The sequence below is a fragment of the Leptonotus elevatus genome, chromosome 3, assembly GCF_054856555.1.
Source record: "Leptonotus elevatus isolate MCC_2025b chromosome 3, RoL_Lele_1.0, whole genome shotgun sequence".
Taxonomy (NCBI): domain Eukaryota; kingdom Metazoa; phylum Chordata; class Actinopteri; order Syngnathiformes; family Syngnathidae; genus Leptonotus; species Leptonotus elevatus.
The window spans coordinates 4,422,777-4,440,204 of NC_141241.1; the positions used below are offsets into that span (position 1 = coordinate 4,422,777).

The 17,428-nt window shown below is 39.6% G+C and overlaps 1 protein-coding gene across 1 annotated transcript in view; it reads right to left on the bottom strand.

Annotated features, from left to right (window-relative positions):
• prmt3 (protein arginine methyltransferase 3) overlaps window positions 1-17,428 on the bottom strand; it is a 42,697-nt gene that overhangs the window by 23,444 nt on the left and 1,825 nt on the right. Inside the window, exons 7-10 of the mRNA XM_086071427.1 lie at window positions 16,924-17,065; window positions 15,181-15,246; window positions 12,372-12,493; window positions 8,864-8,963 (exon numbers count right to left, since the gene is read on the bottom strand). Of these exons, the coding sequence (XP_085927553.1) occupies window positions 8,864-8,963; window positions 12,372-12,493; window positions 15,181-15,246; window positions 16,924-17,065 (430 nt within the window). The remainder of the gene's footprint in view (window positions 1-8,863; window positions 8,964-12,371; window positions 12,494-15,180; window positions 15,247-16,923; window positions 17,066-17,428) is intronic.

Consider the following 17,428-nt stretch of genomic DNA (forward strand, 5'->3'; position numbering starts at 1 on the left):
TTTTTTTTTTTAAACATGGCTGTTTTGTTTTGGCAAGCTCAAAATGAGTTACTAGTTTTCTTTGAAGCAGACGTCTCAATACAATTTAGCTTCATGGTGCTTTGCACAATGTTTACATGTATTTGTCCATGTTAGCGTGATAGTAGGACCCAAAAGTATATTTGCATTCAAGTTAATTTTGCAAACAATTATCGGCTGACTTATCGGTTAACGACATCGGCACTTTCTAAATGATTGGTTTATCTGTATCGGTTGAAAAAAGCATTATCATGCATCCCTGAACAGGAGTCTTATTACCGGTATTTAAATTAAGGCAGCATTTCATTGAAAAGGATGAGCGAAGACAACTATTTTATTTTTATTTTTTTTATTGTCCAAATCCTCTGATTTCAGCATAACAGCAGTAATTGTTCACTGATTTCTTTAGTCCTTTTTTTAGTTTGGAAAACAATGACCGAATCGGTAAAATAGCCCCCCCCCCTTTTTTTTTAATGAATCCAATTAGTCGATTAATCAATTCAAAAAATAGTGACAGCATTAGTAGGGGGCAAACAAGGAAAGCAACAATGATTTCTATCTTTGACCTCATAATCATCTGATTTCTATCTTTGACCTCATAATCATCACCAACATCAATATTAAGAGCTGATAACTGCTGGCGACGATGCAGAAAAACCTGAACCGACCGGCATGTTACATTCCTTGTTTGTTGATGCTGGATTGGTCCGGATGCAAAGTCAGATGCGCTCATTGTTGCTGACTGCGGTCCAGCCAACGACCTTAACGCTGTACCGTTTTTAAAACCCTCACACAGCGTACACCGGCCTCATAATTTAGTGCCAATTTCACGGGACACTGCTTCACTTGAAGGAAAAGGGATATGAGGGAGAGGCCTGTGGGAAGAGGCACACCTTTATGGTCAAATGATGGTCCGGGATTACTGCCCGCGCTACCTTCACAAAAGGTCCACACCCAACCATTTTATACATTCAGATATTAATTACCGAGTGTTACAGCCACTTCATTATGGTATACCATGAGGAGTTGCGGTACTGCACGTTAATTTTATAATTAGATACGTATGACGACAGCGTCTGGTGTTTTGGACAGTGACTATTGCTTTCAGGACAACATAATGGTAATCAGGGTTAGGGTTAGGGTATCCCCCCCCCCAAAAATAGATTCTCATAAGAATCGCGATTCTCATTTAGTACGATTCAGAATAGATTTTAAATGTCCCAAAATCGATTTTATTTCATTGATTTTATACTGTCTTGCCTTTGTCTGTGTGTGCCTTTATTGGGAGTGCTGTTCATGTTGTACCCGGTTTGGCCACTGAGGGGCAGTGTGGTATAAATTGTAGCCACATTAGAGAGCAGAAGGGAAAAGTCACAATCAAGTTATTCCATTAAAAGTTGTTTTTTTGCAGTGCGGAGTTGTTCTTTTGAGTGATAAAAGTGCCGCGAGTAGCGCGCTAATTAGCATTAGCGAGTCAGACTGGAGTAGATCATTACAATTCTTTGCACATCTATAGATTGAAGCAAAAATCATTTTGAAGCAAAAATCGTTCTTAATCGAAAATCTATTCCGAATCGAATCGCAGACCCGAAAATCGGAATGGAATCGTCAGACATTCAAAGATTCCCACCGCTGGTAATCAGGTGACATCCCATCGCCGTTACAAATTTGCTGCGTGCAATCACACACCGAATCTTTCACAGGCGGTGTGAAAGCGGCTAATGCTCTGTGAAGCTAATATGACGAGATGTGAGACAAGAGCGAAGTTCAGAGAGCCAGGGTTGTGCGAGTGACATACTGCAGTATAGCCACTTTGCATTTACATAAGAGACTAATGAAAACCCTAATGAGAATGGGCTGAAACAGCTTCTACACATTAACAACATTTGCATATAAAACACATCTCCCTGTGGCCTCTCAGTTTGCATCGAGACAAAAAAAAAAAAAAAAAATAGCAAACACTTTTACAGCTTTGTTACATTTGTCACTTTGACCCAAAAAGCTTATACTGTTCTAGTCTTATTTTAAAACGCACCGGATAACAGTTTTCAACCAAGGTACTGTAGGTCAATGACCTTTACTGAGCCGGCAAAAAAAAAACTACCAGGCCGATTGTCATGTTGCATGATGGAGTGGAAGACTAAAAATTCAACTTGGGAGCCAAGAAACACCGTGAATCGTTTTTCCGTGGAATTTTCAATCATTGTTATACATTGGACAAAGAAAAAGGATTATCGGATTGTAATAATACCCGAATGAGACCGTATTGGAAATCGTGTATTTTGTTGTTTTTATTTTTAAGCATATTCCCACACGTTCCCTTTGGCTCAATTCTAAAATGTTGCTCATTTCATTTCAACTCATTTGAATGAATTTCACGGATGTAAATTCCAGGTTTACAAAAAGGTGACACAATAATGACAATGATGTGGTTACGAGAAAAAGAAAATCAATTCTACTTCTGTTAAAAGGCTAAATAGAAACATTGTTCCCTCGCTATAACGCGGTTCGGTTCACTTTTCAAGGCCTTACTGTTTCGCTGATTTTTATCAAATGTATCAAGGTTTGAATATTGAGAATGTTTAAACGAGAAAAAATGTGAGAACATGTAAATGCCTTGATGAGAAAAGTGTATAAACTATGTTTTAGATTTATTAGAAACGTTTTACGGCTCTATATCGTTGTTCAAGGTCTGCTAACAAGTACCCCCGAAGTGATAATGTCTTTTTTCAGGTCTGGACTGCTGGCAAGCCAGTCTAGTTGTTAGCAATCACGCTTCGACTACGACGCCACACTGTTGATTTTCAGTTTTGACATGCGGACCTTTCTCCAGATTCTCAGAATCTTTTTGATGATATTATGGACAAAAAAAAAAAAGATGCAGAAATTTGCCAAATGTATCTTTGTGACATGTCTTGTGACTTTTGGACACTCTTGGTTGTCGCTCGCAGGGTGTATTACAAGAGACAATCTGCATCAGCAGTTTGCACTGCACTCTCCCCTCCTGCATTCAAAACACATCTGCCTCAATTACTGCAGATCGTCATCACTCGCCGTCCCAGGAGTGCCACAAAAAAATACAAGGAGAAGGGCCTGTGTGCATGGATCTGTGTGTGTGTGTGTGTGTGTGTTGTGAAGTGTGTATGGCAGGGCCTGCACGCTTCACTGAATACAGAGGGCAGAGCTTCTATGTCGGCCAAGCTCTCCTATAGGAAATCTCTGGTCAGAAGACACCAACTGACCATAAACATATCATAGACATTGCTGTGATCGTTTGGTGACTGATCATTGAGCAGATTCCAATACAAAGCTCATTTCCATTTTGAACCAAGAAAATGAGACTCACACAAGAACGATGGCGCGAGATCAATTTCCAGTATAACTACCAGGAAATTAAAGAAGTACTGTGTTATGAAATCAATTCTATACGGTAAAATGTGAATAAAGTAGTGTTTGTTCGTTGAGGGAATTGCAGTTTTCTTTTACTTGAGTAATTTTAATTCAAGGTTTACCCCAATAGTATGAATATATTTTAACACAACAATTTTGCTTTAGGGAAATGCAAATATGACAGTAAAAGTGTCCAATACAAGTACAATTTTTATGCAGTGCTTTCTCATACATTCGTAATTCAGAGTTAACGAGAAGAGCAGCTATCCTATATTATAGATGCAGCCTTATTAGTGTGGCTTGTTAGCTTAGAGGGAAAAAAAAAGGAGGTTCTTCCTTCAGCAGGTCTTAGCCCCATTATTTTACACTGTCTTGCCTTTGTCTGTGTGTGCCTTTATTGGGAGCGCTGTTCATGTTGTACCCGGTTTGGCCACTGAGGGGCAGTGTGGTTCCACGCGGTCTAATACCCTGTTAAGTTGTAGCCACATGAGAGAGTAGAAGGAAAAAGTCACAATCAAGTTATTCCAATAAAAGTTTGGTTTTTTTTCAGCGTGGAGACGTTCTTTTGAGTGATAAAAGTGCTGCGAGTAGCGCGCTAATTAGCATTAGTGAGTCCGACTGGAGTAGATCATTACAATTCCTTGCACATCTATAGATTGAAGCAAAAATCATTGTCAATCAAATCATTTCGAATTGAAAATCGTCCCTAATAGAAAACCGATTCTGAATCGCATCGCAGACCCAAAAATCGGAATCGAATCGTGAGACAACAAAAGATTTCCACCCCTAATATATATATATATAATTATTTATATTTATGTATATATTGAGCACTTAATATGATTATTATTATTATTATTTCATAAACTAGTTAACATGATATTGTTGGAAAATAAAAAGTAATCCGAAGTTACTCACGAATTACTCTGTACTAGAAAAATGTGACTTAAATAAATAATTGATTCTTAGTCCAGAGAAAAAAGAAAAAAAATCATATAGCGCCACGGCGATGTTGGCCAGGAACTGTCGACATCATCTGTCCACAAGTGAAGGAGAAAACTATTTATATTAATTAGTAATTAGTAATATTTTGTGGTAAGACTCTTGAAACTTTTTGATAACACCTTTTACATCGGAAGCAACAAACCACCTTAAGTCTTAGAAGATGCAACCAATAAATCAACATTTTTACACAGGCACACGTGAACCTGTCAGATGAGTGCGTGCGACGTGACTGATTGACAGCGAGACAGACAAAAAAAGAAAAGAGGATGACTGATGACTTCCATTCTCTTTCCAGGCAGGTAATGCTCTCAGCGCCAAAAATGAGGCTAAAGTAGGGGCAGCTATTCATTTACCCGCTGACACGCGCGCACTCATCTGATTTGATCAATTGTGACGTGTTGGAATTTGTGCTTTTAGAGTTTTAGAGTTGCCCTGCAACATTTTATCAAGAAGGTACGACTAATCTTTTGGGAGAACTATGAACTTCCATTTTTGAATCAAGGGGGGTCTGTCCCTTCGATAATAGTCTAAAGTGCCTGCCCGGGAGTACGAGGGCGGGGTTAACTTGCATGAGACACAATCATTGTTACAAGGGTGATTACATTTTTTTTATCATTTGTGTATTTTGATTTAAAAATTACAGTGTTTTGACTCAGGTTAATTGCATTTACAGCAGCAGTTGAGTGCGATAGGCTCCAGCGCCCCCGCGACCCTTGTGAGGACAAGCGGTTAAGAAAATGGATGGATGGATTATATACACTTATATCAAGTCAAGTAAGATGCTCAAATATGCTTTTATAATTCTTATTATCAATAGTTAAAGCCCTAATTAAAATATAAATTAAAAAAATACAATAAATGATTAGAAATAGGCCAAAATATAAATCTCTTGTTGCCAAACTGATGTCTGATGAGTTTGCAGTACTGTTTTAAAATAAATGCATGAAAAAAAAAAGAAGAATCAATTGTTTGAAATGCGGATTTCTAATTACCGTAGATGACGATTATGAATTCGGACTTTCCCATTTAATGATTCTGTTGCTAAAAAAACAGTGCATCGTTCGAGTGCATCTGGACACATTTTGGGGGATTTTCTATTGCCTATCATAATCATGCAATTGAAATTTGATGGTTATTGTACTAAAAATAGTCCTTAAGCACTAAAGTGAATAGAAACACATAGTCACTGCTATGTGAAAAACACTTAAGTCCATATTTGTCCTTTAAAATTTTTTTTTTTTTTTTTGTAATATATTTTTGGGATGAAACTGAATGCTGACAGCCAAAAAACGTTTTTTTTTTTGTTTTGTTTTTAAATGGACATAAGTGTTTTTCACAAAGCAGCGACAACATGTTAGGGTACATAATCTGTACTGAATCACTTGACCAGCATCTTGAGACAGTTGTTCTTGTAAGAACCACAGTTCAATCTCCATCTCAATGTGTTTTAATGTTTACTGCACGGACAAAAAAACTAAAGAAACATTTAATTCTGTATCAGTATCTGAATGTGCAACGCTAAAGCAACACTCCAAAGCGAGCAGGCCCATCACTTGTGATTGATCTTGCTCAGAGTCTTTATTTAGTCTTTGGGGACCTCATGAACGCCAGCAGCCCTCTGGTCTCTTATCTGATCCTCAGTATTTGTTTTTCAGTGTGTTTCAAGAGAGAGAAGAGCGATCAATGGTGTGAGTTATGAAATGACAGCGGCGCTCCTAAAAACAGTCTTTCAAACACTACCAAGACAGACAGACGCTCATCTGCCTCCTCTCCCTCCATCACCATCACTGCTGACAACACATTCATCACGGACCTCTGTCCATTAGTCCTGTTAACGCTGTCCCCTGTGCGCATTAACGACACTGACAACTGGAAATTAACTGTATGATTCCCTTTGCGCCATAGCTGATCATAGTGACAAAAAAAAATACATTTCTTCACAACATGTGCCATTCAACTCTATAAAGCAACACGATCCTGTTTTTTTTTTTTTAAATAGCTAAATTATATATCAAGCTTTGAGAGACCTTAAAAGCATTTCTATAAGTAATGATGACAAGTTTTGTTTCAATAAATCACCAGATTCAATACATACTTTTGTTTGTGGCTGGTTACTTAATTTCCTCAATGCCGTGGAGCGAAGTTTGCTTTTAGATTGGGGTTTACGGGCATGCACTCTCCTGATCCCACTCTTTCTATCTATCTTTCTAACAGAGCCCAGAGTGTTGGTTGTTTGTCTAAATATTCTGCAGTCATCTCGGGTGTGCCACAGGGATGGGTCTTTGGCCCCCTGTAGTTTTGTATTAACACACTTGCCTTTGGGTAGGACTATTTCTGAATATAGTTTTAATTACCACCGTTATGTTGATGATAGACAACTTAACATGCTCTGCGGGAATGGATTGATTTTGCACTTTAAATAAACCGACTGAAATAGTGGTCCCACTCATTCCCTCCCACACAATCATTGGCAGATTTCATCGGACTTGAATGAAAAGAGCTGTATCTGAAAAGTTCTGGTCTGTGTGTTGCACATCTACAAAGAGATCCTGAATAGTGAACATCTGGTAGAGTTGTGAGACCTCCTTGAAAATAGTCTTGTAAAGTGTGACCCACTGATGTCAGTCAGTCGTGTAGCTTGGTGCTTATTTTGACTACCAATCATTTCTCACCCGGTGACAGCCAGCCATTGGTGTGCCGTTATCTGATGGCTTTGAATGTTGTGTGAACGCTGCATCATTTGTCAGGAGCAAAGTAAGAACACAATAAATGATGATGGCGTCAAGCCAGGGATGTTTGCCTTTTTCCAAAGAATTTTTAATTTCACAATGATTAATGCAAGAATTTTAATGACAAATTTTATGGGGAGTATCTACACTTTCTAGATGATCAGAATCGGCACTACAACATCATTGAAAGCTTAACTCGTTATTCACTAAGGTCGTCAAAATATTGTTCAAGCCTTTGCAGTGGACAGGAAGTCTATAAATGCGCAACTCATTAATTGCAATATTCTGCATTTTATAAAAGCAGATCAGAGGACAACCTTTTAAATCTTGTTGTCTGTGAGAAACGTCTGCCACTGCAGCCTTGATGAGAAGTGATGAGAAGATTCTTAGATATATTAGCGCTCTGTGAGCCAGTGTCATTAGATATTATGCCCCCTATCCCTCACCGTTCCACGAGCATGTCACTTGCCCAATTTCAATTTCCCCAGTGACGGGATAGGAAGGCTCTGGCTGACGACCCCTGTTCGTGACCCTGGGGTTTCACGATGGATGGTGGGGGGAGGTGGAGGGGACCGATACAGGAGGCTCATGAATTAGGGATGACTTCAGCGGTGCGTTCAACTTTGGCCGTCCCCGCCTGTATCGCCATACAGAATCTCGCTGATAAATGGGCATCAAGTCAAAATAAGACTGCTCTTGCTGGTTAGGTATTCAGAGAGCATTATGGTTTAAGTGCAGTCTGATTTAAGACATGTGTAAAAAAAAAAAAAAAAAAAGTAAAGCAGATGCTGAAATGTTTTTTTAATTTTTTTTTTTATGTAGGTGTGGTTGATAACAAAACAATCCAAAGCTGACTGGAATATCCTCAATTTTTTAATTACTAAATATGAGGTATTATGAGTGTCTCCCATATTTGATCAATCCATAGTCTGCCTTTTGTGTTCTGTGCGCTTGGGCAGTCATGCATGAAGACAAAAAAGCCTTTTCCAAAAAGTTCAGACAAAGCCGGAAACAAAGTAAGGTGACAAAGTAGGGGGTCAAGTTCTCGACTAAGTTATTGGTTCTTAACCTGTCACCGCTTCATACTAACTATATTGAGCAAAAAAAAGGAAGTGGTAGGACGAATATGTGCAATATGAATTCACAGTCATGTACAATGGGACGAATGGTGTTCCACAGGGTTCATTTCTGGGGCCTCTGCTGTTTTCATTGTCTCTGCTGACCCTGGGTTCCATTACGAAAACTGCGGTGGCTGTTGTCGAGTTGATTCGAGTGATGGAGTCAGCGTCCTAACGGCATGATTCGCAATTCCAAGTTGAGCAATTCTAGTCCCGCTCAATTAGCTATCGAGCAAAACTAAAGGAACACTTCCTAAGATGTATGGAGATGGGGAATACAAGACAACGCCAGATTGGATGAAAAGGCTACTCCCCCTGTTAATTATGTTCACCAGTTAACCTAAGTCTTGAATTTGAGAAAATAACAATAATATATTTTTAAATAAAGAAGGGCTTGATGAATGCGCATAGGAAACTGGTGGGGTTCATTACCTCCAGCAAGGTTAAGAACCACTGTCCGAAGTGATTTATTAATTTGATTGATTCAATTGATTGGTTTCTGTGTAAGGGGGATGTTTAAAGACTGACAATATGCTGGAGTGTTATATTTTTCAAGACTTGGAAAAAAAAGCTGTTTCCATTCCACATTACTTCAGTACTGACCATCCATTCCGAGATGATGACATCCACCTTCTCCACAGGGAGGCTGATGTCTTCTATGCGGCCTTTGAGTAAAGTGATCTTGTCCTCTAGCTTGTTGGACCTGCAGCAGAGAAAATATTGACGCGTTACAAAACTTCCAACCAACTCGGCAAACAGCTTTCGTTCTTCAAGTCGAGAGGGCTCTTGTGGTTTCAACCCAAATCTCAAATGCTGACATATTTCATTACAGGGCTGCTCGCTTCTTCTTCTCGAGGGAAAGACTTTCTGCCCTGTGTTTGAGTGCAATGGGATGGAATAGCAACGAGAAACAGAATAAGTTCTGCGGTTTATATTTCCCAAAACTTTTCCATGAAGAACAGAAAGCAAAACAATTCAGAAAAGATAAATGGATAGATGAGTGTTTGGATGTATAGCTTTGGTTTAATTATTTTATTTATTATATAAATTTGACTTAAACAAGAGTCAAGCTGCCAGAGTACAATGACTGAACCAATTCAGCCTGATTAGAGACCTACATATGAAAAAGTGAATAGAACTAAGTCAGGTTCTACCCAAATTTTTTTTTTTTCAATACCCCTTTCCACAGCTATATTATGGATGTACACTAGAAAAGCGTAATCGAGTGAACACAGAATGAGGTAGGAACTGTATGATCAGCTGTACCGTTTGAATGATCCCTTCCTTCAGTCCGGCCATTCCGGGTATCAATCTCTGTGAATATTCCATTATCATGACACCTAATGTTACAGAGGACAGACCAATTACTCACAGCGGCCCAGAGTGCATTTCTGTAGCAGCGATGCTTATCTTGAACCGTCTTCCCCCCTCTCTACAGCTCTGCTCGGGGCTGCTATCACATCCTTCCAGGTTCCGACATCCCCCGCGCGCCCCTCACCCACAATCCCGTCTTCATAACAGGGAAACACTGTAAACTCATTATTGCGGTAATTTAGAGGACAATGTCAGGCCTCAGAAAGAGTCAAGTGTTTGTGCCGCCTTACAGAAATGCATGCCAGGGTGACTGTAGCGGACAAAAGGTGTATTTAATCTCTTGGGAATGTGAAGGATGTTGGCTGAATGGGACTTTTACAGAAAACTGGACGTAAATAGGATTTTTTTTTTTATGTTTGGATTTCAGTAATGCTACACGTAGGAAAAAAAAACGTATTGTGCTGAGCAGTACAGCGGATCAATGCATTTCATGCAGTCAAATAACAAAATGCACAGCTTATATGGTGGATAGTCGAGCTATTGCTTTAGTCGGCACAAAAGCATATTGGTTCTGAAATTTGAACATTTTGTGCAAGATCAACAATTTATCAGGAATTTATTCATTCAGAGGAGTGGTTGTGTTTGGTTTGTTTGTATGCCTGACGATTATGGATTCCTCTCACAATTAAGTGATGACTTCTGTGTGATAAAAATAAATAAATAAATAAAAGGATATAAAAACTACCATGCAATCTACCATAATATCATCATTTTAGATTTCCTTTGCTCCTACTGAGGGATCCTGTAAATTATTTTCCTTCACTTAGCACTACTACTTGTTATACCGACCGCAGAAGGGCCACCGCTGCCTGGTCCACCAAAAGCCGCACCTGCGACACAAACTGCCCGAGCCGTGGTGCTGCAAGGCGCGTTCGAAGTATGGATGATTAATGTTTCCTATATTTTTCATTAGTTCTCACAATAATACAGACTACAGTATATTGTTTTAAATATTTAATAGAAATAATTAATTATGAGTGGCATAAAAGTCTTGAAATAAAAATAAAATAAAATTCTTACTTCATGATAATATATACACAGAATTTATGTTTCAATATTTCATATGTATATATGTAACATTTATTATTTTATAATATTTCATTAAATTAAATTATAAAAATATAATTAATTTACATTTATTGATTTTCATTAATATAAATAATAAATCATTATGAGTGGCATAATCATAATAAAAAGTCAAATAAAGGCTTTTTGGCCAATAAGGTACTATGGAAATATTATTTAATTGAACATATAAAATTACAAAATATATGACCAAAAAGAGCCCAGTGAGTGTTGATCCAAACAAAGGAACAGTTAACCATTTTAAAGATAAATAAATGAAGTAAAACTGGCACAGTTTATGTATTAGTCAGTTAGATGTAAAATATTTTAAATAGATTTGACTTAATCCTATTTATTATTATTATTATTTTTATCAGTGGGATTCGGTTGGTGTGATATTCTTAATAAACAGTCTTGTATTTACTGTTTGATTCATTTTTTGACAGCTATGCACTAAGAGGCAACATGACATGCTATCATGACATTACTTTATTTGCCTCTGCTCTACATACTCTTTTTAAATAGAGACCCTAGTGTTCAGACTGAGACATCACAGTCAGGTAAGCCAGGGCCGTCAGAACAAGCGGACAAAATTGCATTTTTAAATATAAAACTCTCAAACATACTTGAATGCTAGATTTAGTTTGCTTACAATATTCCTATACCATACTGCAACACTCTACTTTTTCAGCTTGGCAACAGCACCTAAAAACAATTTATATTTCATATTTGACACAAAAAGTGGGTTACACAATCCTATACCTTTATAACTAGTAAGGCTAAGTTTCAACCGTCCACAATCCAGAGCATTTTATTGGACAATCCATCAATTCCAGCCATTAAAAAACAACAACTATCTCGACATTAGCCATTAAGGAAGTGACTGTGAAGGAAGAAATTCAGCCTTTCATTTAAACTTCAGCTACGGAGAGGAGACAGGAGATGGATGCTCCTGTGCAACCAACAGAAGCCACTTTAATTACAATCCTGATATTAGCAGCAAGGGGAAGTGAGAGACGAGCGCAGAAATCAGAGCGATAAAGTCACAACCAAAGCAGAAGCTCTTTTTTGCCATGTGCGATTCCTTTGAGGGGCGGAGCTCAGTGTTCACCGCTGGCAAACCTGAGAAGCACCCTGCATGCCAACTCCTGCTCCCACAGCGAGCCAGTGGGCTGTAAAATTAAAATGTCCTTTTCCTTCAGCAAACCCTGTTGTTCTGCTTATAAGAAAGTCTTACATAACCGTGATAATGGCGGTCGTAAAGGCTTTTAAGTAAAAAATGTTATAAGATGCAGAGCTGTGAAGAGGAACTTCTGGTGGAGCTGAATGGATCGGAGAACCCAAGCATGCGCCGGACAACTGCAAATAACGAAGCACTTGAAATTGGGTCATATTAAAAAGATGCGTGCGTGCGTGCGTGCGTGCGTGCGTGCGTGCGTGCGTGCGTGCCAATATCAGACCCCAACTGTGGGGGCAAGCAAGGAAGAAAATCAGCCATGCCGCAGGTGCAAATGAACGAATGCATGAATAAAATAGGGCCAAACTAATGGCACTCAATAGGGAAGAAACATCAACTTTAGATAATGGAGACATTCTTGGAAGTTACATAACTGACAATGACAAAAAAGCGAGCAAGCTCATCTACATACTGCATAGAGCCACCACCTCTTACCTTACTATATCCATGGCCTGGTAGATAATTTCTGATTGGTCAACAGCTATGACCTGCTTGGCTCCAGCCTTAGCAGCAAACATCGATAAAATGCAAGTCCCGCAGCCGACATCCAAAACAACCTATTAAGAAGAAGAAGAAGAAGAAGACAAAAAAGCTGAACTAATAAAAGGCGTAAACGATTAAAAACAATCTTTTGTGTGTGAAAGGCATACGGACGTGCGTATTTGTGTGTCTGAAGTCAGACTGCATATTACCGCGGTTCAGTAGGACATATTTGATCAGCATTGTAAAACCTAAAGGTGGACAATGCATAAACCACAGCCTGCATTATCAGACGAAAGCTGGCAAACAGTCAGATAAGGCACGGCGGGAAGAACGATGCAACATGGTCAGAGGATGAGTGCTGGCCATCAATCCTTCAGCTTGCTTAGGATGAACAGGTGCACGTGTTGGTTGATATGAAGCGGATGGAGTGGTTGTAAGGTGAAAAATCATGACATTGTAATGAGATGACAAGCAAATATTTAAAAGGGTCACAAACTGCGTGTCTGTGTTCCTGTCGCTGGAGGACTAAAGCAGTGGTTCTTAACCTGGGTTCAATCGAACCCCAGGGGTTCGCCGAGTCAGTCTCAGGTGTTCGGCAGAGGTCAAGAGACACACCCAACTCATATGATTCATGATGATACGGCCTGCTTAGCCATTATTGGCTGCAGGTGATCACGCTACATTGCTTGGCCTATCTGTGCTGCAGGAAATTTGGTGCGCTCTGTCGACTTGTGACTGTTGTGATGGTAGGTCATGTGATTTATTTATTACTGTAATCCCTTCATAGTAACTATGTATAAAAAAAAAAAAAATTAATTAATAAAAAAAAAGGTGGTCGACAAATATATGCACAATATGAATTCACATGTATTACGGATGGTGTTCCACAGGGTTATATTCTGGGGCCTCTGCTGTTTTCATTGAATCTGCTGCCACTGAGTTCCATCTTTTACTCTTTTACCTCCAATAACGTCATTTGACGTCAGCTACGTTGTTTTTTTCTTTCTTAATGGGCAGTGCAACGTCTTGTGCAGCGCTGCTTTGTGAAAATCCCAAAACACACACTAACTATGGCCAGCAGACGGCAGCATTGTATCTCTTTTCAATGGGCTTCCGGGTATCAAATTACATGAAAACATGGCGGATCTTAGGAAATAGAACGTTTTCAAGGATGACGTGAATGATCAAAGCGTTTGTCACATTAAATCTAATTCACAGAGCGTCACTAAACTAAGAATATTAGTGTCAAAGTTACTGTTTGATGTCACTCAAATGACCTATTTTCAAATGATGATTACTGTGATAAAGAACGAAATAAGGTAGAAAGTAGCATACTTTTTTTTCCTAACGAAAGAATGGAATCCAATCTTTTATATGGTGTCTACCATGTTTATGTGGTCATAGCACACAATATTCTGTTTGCGTGAAAATGCTCAAAATCGGCTGGCACTGCAGTGGTTGTTTTTTGGATAACATTTGGCAGTAAAAGAGTAAAAAAAAAAAAGTGGTCGGACAAATACATGCACAATATGAATTCACATGTTTTACGGATGGTGTTGCACAGGGTTTAATTCTGGGGCCTCTGCTGTTTTCATTGAATCTGCTTCCCCTGAGTTCCATCTTAAAAAAAATTGCGATGGTTGTTGAAAAATATAGAGTTGAGTTGAGATTAATTTCTACATTATTCATGTTTGAAGATAATTGGGTAAAAAAAATAAATGCAAAGACTGAAATCAGAGTACCGGTAGTAGTCATTTGTAACGTGTAAAAGAACTGAGAGGCCCCGCGTGGTTTTCTCATCTTGCATGACATCACCCAGGACTGTCTTGTTTAATGCCCTCATGCTCAATGGGTTGCGTTTGTTTCAAACACCTTTACTGACCAAACTGTTTCAAATCAGATCCCAAAAGCCACCATTCCACTGCTGGTGTCTTCTTAATCACATCTATTTCGAGGCTTACGGGGGAACGACTGAATTGTTCACGTATGCCACCGCTGGTGTTAAATGCCCGACACCAGCTGCAGCGAGCATGCACTCATCTGTACGTAACACTTCCTATCTGTGTCTCTATTTGAGGCAGCTGTGCCTGCAGGTATCCCGCTGCCCTTATGGGCCTGCAGGCACAGCGCTGACACAACATAAACACCACCTCTGTGCTCACCAGCCACATTTATGTGCACTCTGCCAAACAATCTTTGCAGCGCTGAAAAAAGAAAATCCTCGAGTTTCCAACCTCCTTCCCTGCTCTGTGCCAAATGTTTGGCTCTGACAGGGATAATGTACATTCGCCATGAGCGCAACCTGCCTCTCACACTTGCACACACTCATCCCAGAGCGCACCAGCAGCCCCCCCACCCCCCTCTCCCCCCCCTATATAATGGATGGCCATGATATGGACCAGCGCTTCCTGGGACTAACGACGGCGGTCTTTGTTGGGAAGGGGTTATGTGTTTTGTTAGTTGAAGCCTGTGTTTGTTATCTGCGCTCTGCAGTCGACTTGAGTGCACCAATAAAGTCACCCAGAGGTTTAAATCAGACACTATCATTGTATTAATGCTTTACCTGGAAAAAAATGCACAGTGTTTGTGTTTAAGGCCTAGCTGTGCATTAAACAAGCTAATCTGCACATTAAACTCACAGGGACCTTGATGACTGCAATTAAAATTGCTGAGAGAATTGCACAATTTCTGAAGGGAATATTGTGCAAATATGTTTTCTCTGTATTGTGTTTTGGGCTGTATTTATGGAGAATAGGCTCACCTTGTCTCTGAACACTTCAGGGTTGCTGTATATGAAGTCACGGTAACTCTCTGTGCGTACTTTGTCCTGCGAAAACATGAAAAAGCCTCCATTTAAATTTGAGAGAAGAGTTGTTTGAATGGATGATTTTTTTTTTGATCTGCAGTTGATTACAAATCACTCAAGAAGTCTTTCCCCACTTGAGTAATCTTCAATTTCACTGGGTTAAAGATAGGTGTGAAATGTGAATGCGACAATTTGTATGTTCTTGTTTTAATGCTGCATTTACAGTGTTCCCTCACTACTTCGCGGTTCAGTTATTGCGGAGTCACGCATTCGCAGATTTTCATTTGTAACCTGGTTTCCGTTTCAGGTAAGTCATTTTAAGATTAAAAACAAAAATTTGAGCATAGTTATTCAGACGACTTTGTTGTTGTCGTCTTCATGTGCTGCCGCCGGGTTGCGGGCCGGCGCGCACCTCCGCTCACATAAATTTGTAAACACAAATTAAAATTAAAATATATAAATAAATAAAAATATTTGTTTTTAAATCAATCTCTACTTCGCGGAAATTCATGGCGCCCCGCGGGGACAATGCCATGGATGTCATATTGAAAATCCTAAAAAACAGACTTTCGTTACGGGCCGCATCGTACTTACGGTTTCCTTTGGAGGGCCGACTATGACTGTGAACCCAAATAAATGTACTGTATGATCGTTTCATATTACACATCGCAAACATTAAGCGGAATCCTCCTACCTCCAAAATCATCACTTTTCAGGAGACCCCAAAAACGTTTGTTTAATCATCAACATAGCATTCTCAAAGAGAGTAAGCCATTTTCAGCACTTTAGGTTGGTCAACAATTGATCAAATAACTCCCACACGTGTGGAGTGACCTATAGTATTGATTTGTACAAATAAAAATTGTGAGAAAAAAAGGTGATGCCAGTTATATCAGCAACAAACTCATGAACAACTAGTTTTGAAATCACAGGCCAATAAAAACTGTGTGTTCAAATATATTCTAAAATAGAAACCGATAATAAAAAATGCTTGCATATCTCAACTTTTTTTTTTTTTTTAAGTGGAAGACAATTTGCAATGAAAATATACCTCAGCGCTTGAATGGCGATTTCCCAAAACCGCTTCCAGAGATTAGTGGTGTCGTTTCATTTGCTCTTAACAAGTGTCTCTTTTTAACAGCGCACTTTACTGAAACCCTTCATCTGAAACCAACCTCTGCTATTTATTACTAATTGGCAAAATCTATAAAAGTGGGGGTAATTTAAAAGTTGTGGAAAGTAAGAAAAAGAATCGCACCTTGTTTTCCTTACTTTCCCCTCGTCCCTCTCACCACCGACACGCACAGTGCGTCAGAGGCGATTTACATCAGTGTGACGCGCGACGAGCACAAAACGTAAAGCTCTACAGTCCAATCAGGATCGCCGACGAGGATATGTACAAGTACTGCAGTAAGGCACACACGCACGCGACCGTGCGCACAGACACACATCTAGGCTGTCCACACTTTTGACACTTGAGTGCTTAAGCAGTGAAAAAATGCGTTTCAATGTTGGCGTCTCACATGACAGCTAATTGCCGACTTGCCACATTCGATAAAACGTCTCATCCAAAGTATACTGAATGATCACTTTAAAATTGTGCAGTCAAGTCACCCACTGCAGCGGCTCAAAAAAAAAAGGAAACGGCACCTGCAGAAATAGCTTGTGTTTGTATGCATTTACATTGTAAATTCACACCTTAAGCATCTCCTCATGAATGCCGTAATGGCCGTAGGAGCTGAAGTAAGCTTCGTCCTCATCATCGCGCAGCTCGGCAACGCTGCTCAGGTTTGCGGCCCTTCCCGTTTCCGCATTCAGCACCAAACCCTGGACGAGCAGCCTAAAGAGTATGCAAGATAAATGGAAGTTTTATATTTTCGTAAATTAGAACGCAGAGCAAAAGCAGCGAGCAGAAAGCACACTCAACCTTTATAGCATACAGGACATAGCGGTAAATGGAGCAGATGAGAGGCATTTATCTTCGGAGCTGACTTTTCAGTCACCCATCTTCTCCCTCCCCTTCCTCACTCTTTCGGTAATTTTCCCTTACAGCCCCCTCTTCCGACCCCCCTCCTCACTTTAACCTCTGCTGCAGTGGAATTTTCCCTTCCTTTAAAACTTCTACCACATGGACGCTACGGCTGTAGTGTTAAGGTATCAGAAACGTGTCCCCCTGCTGGCCGGTCCGTTGTATTGCAAATGT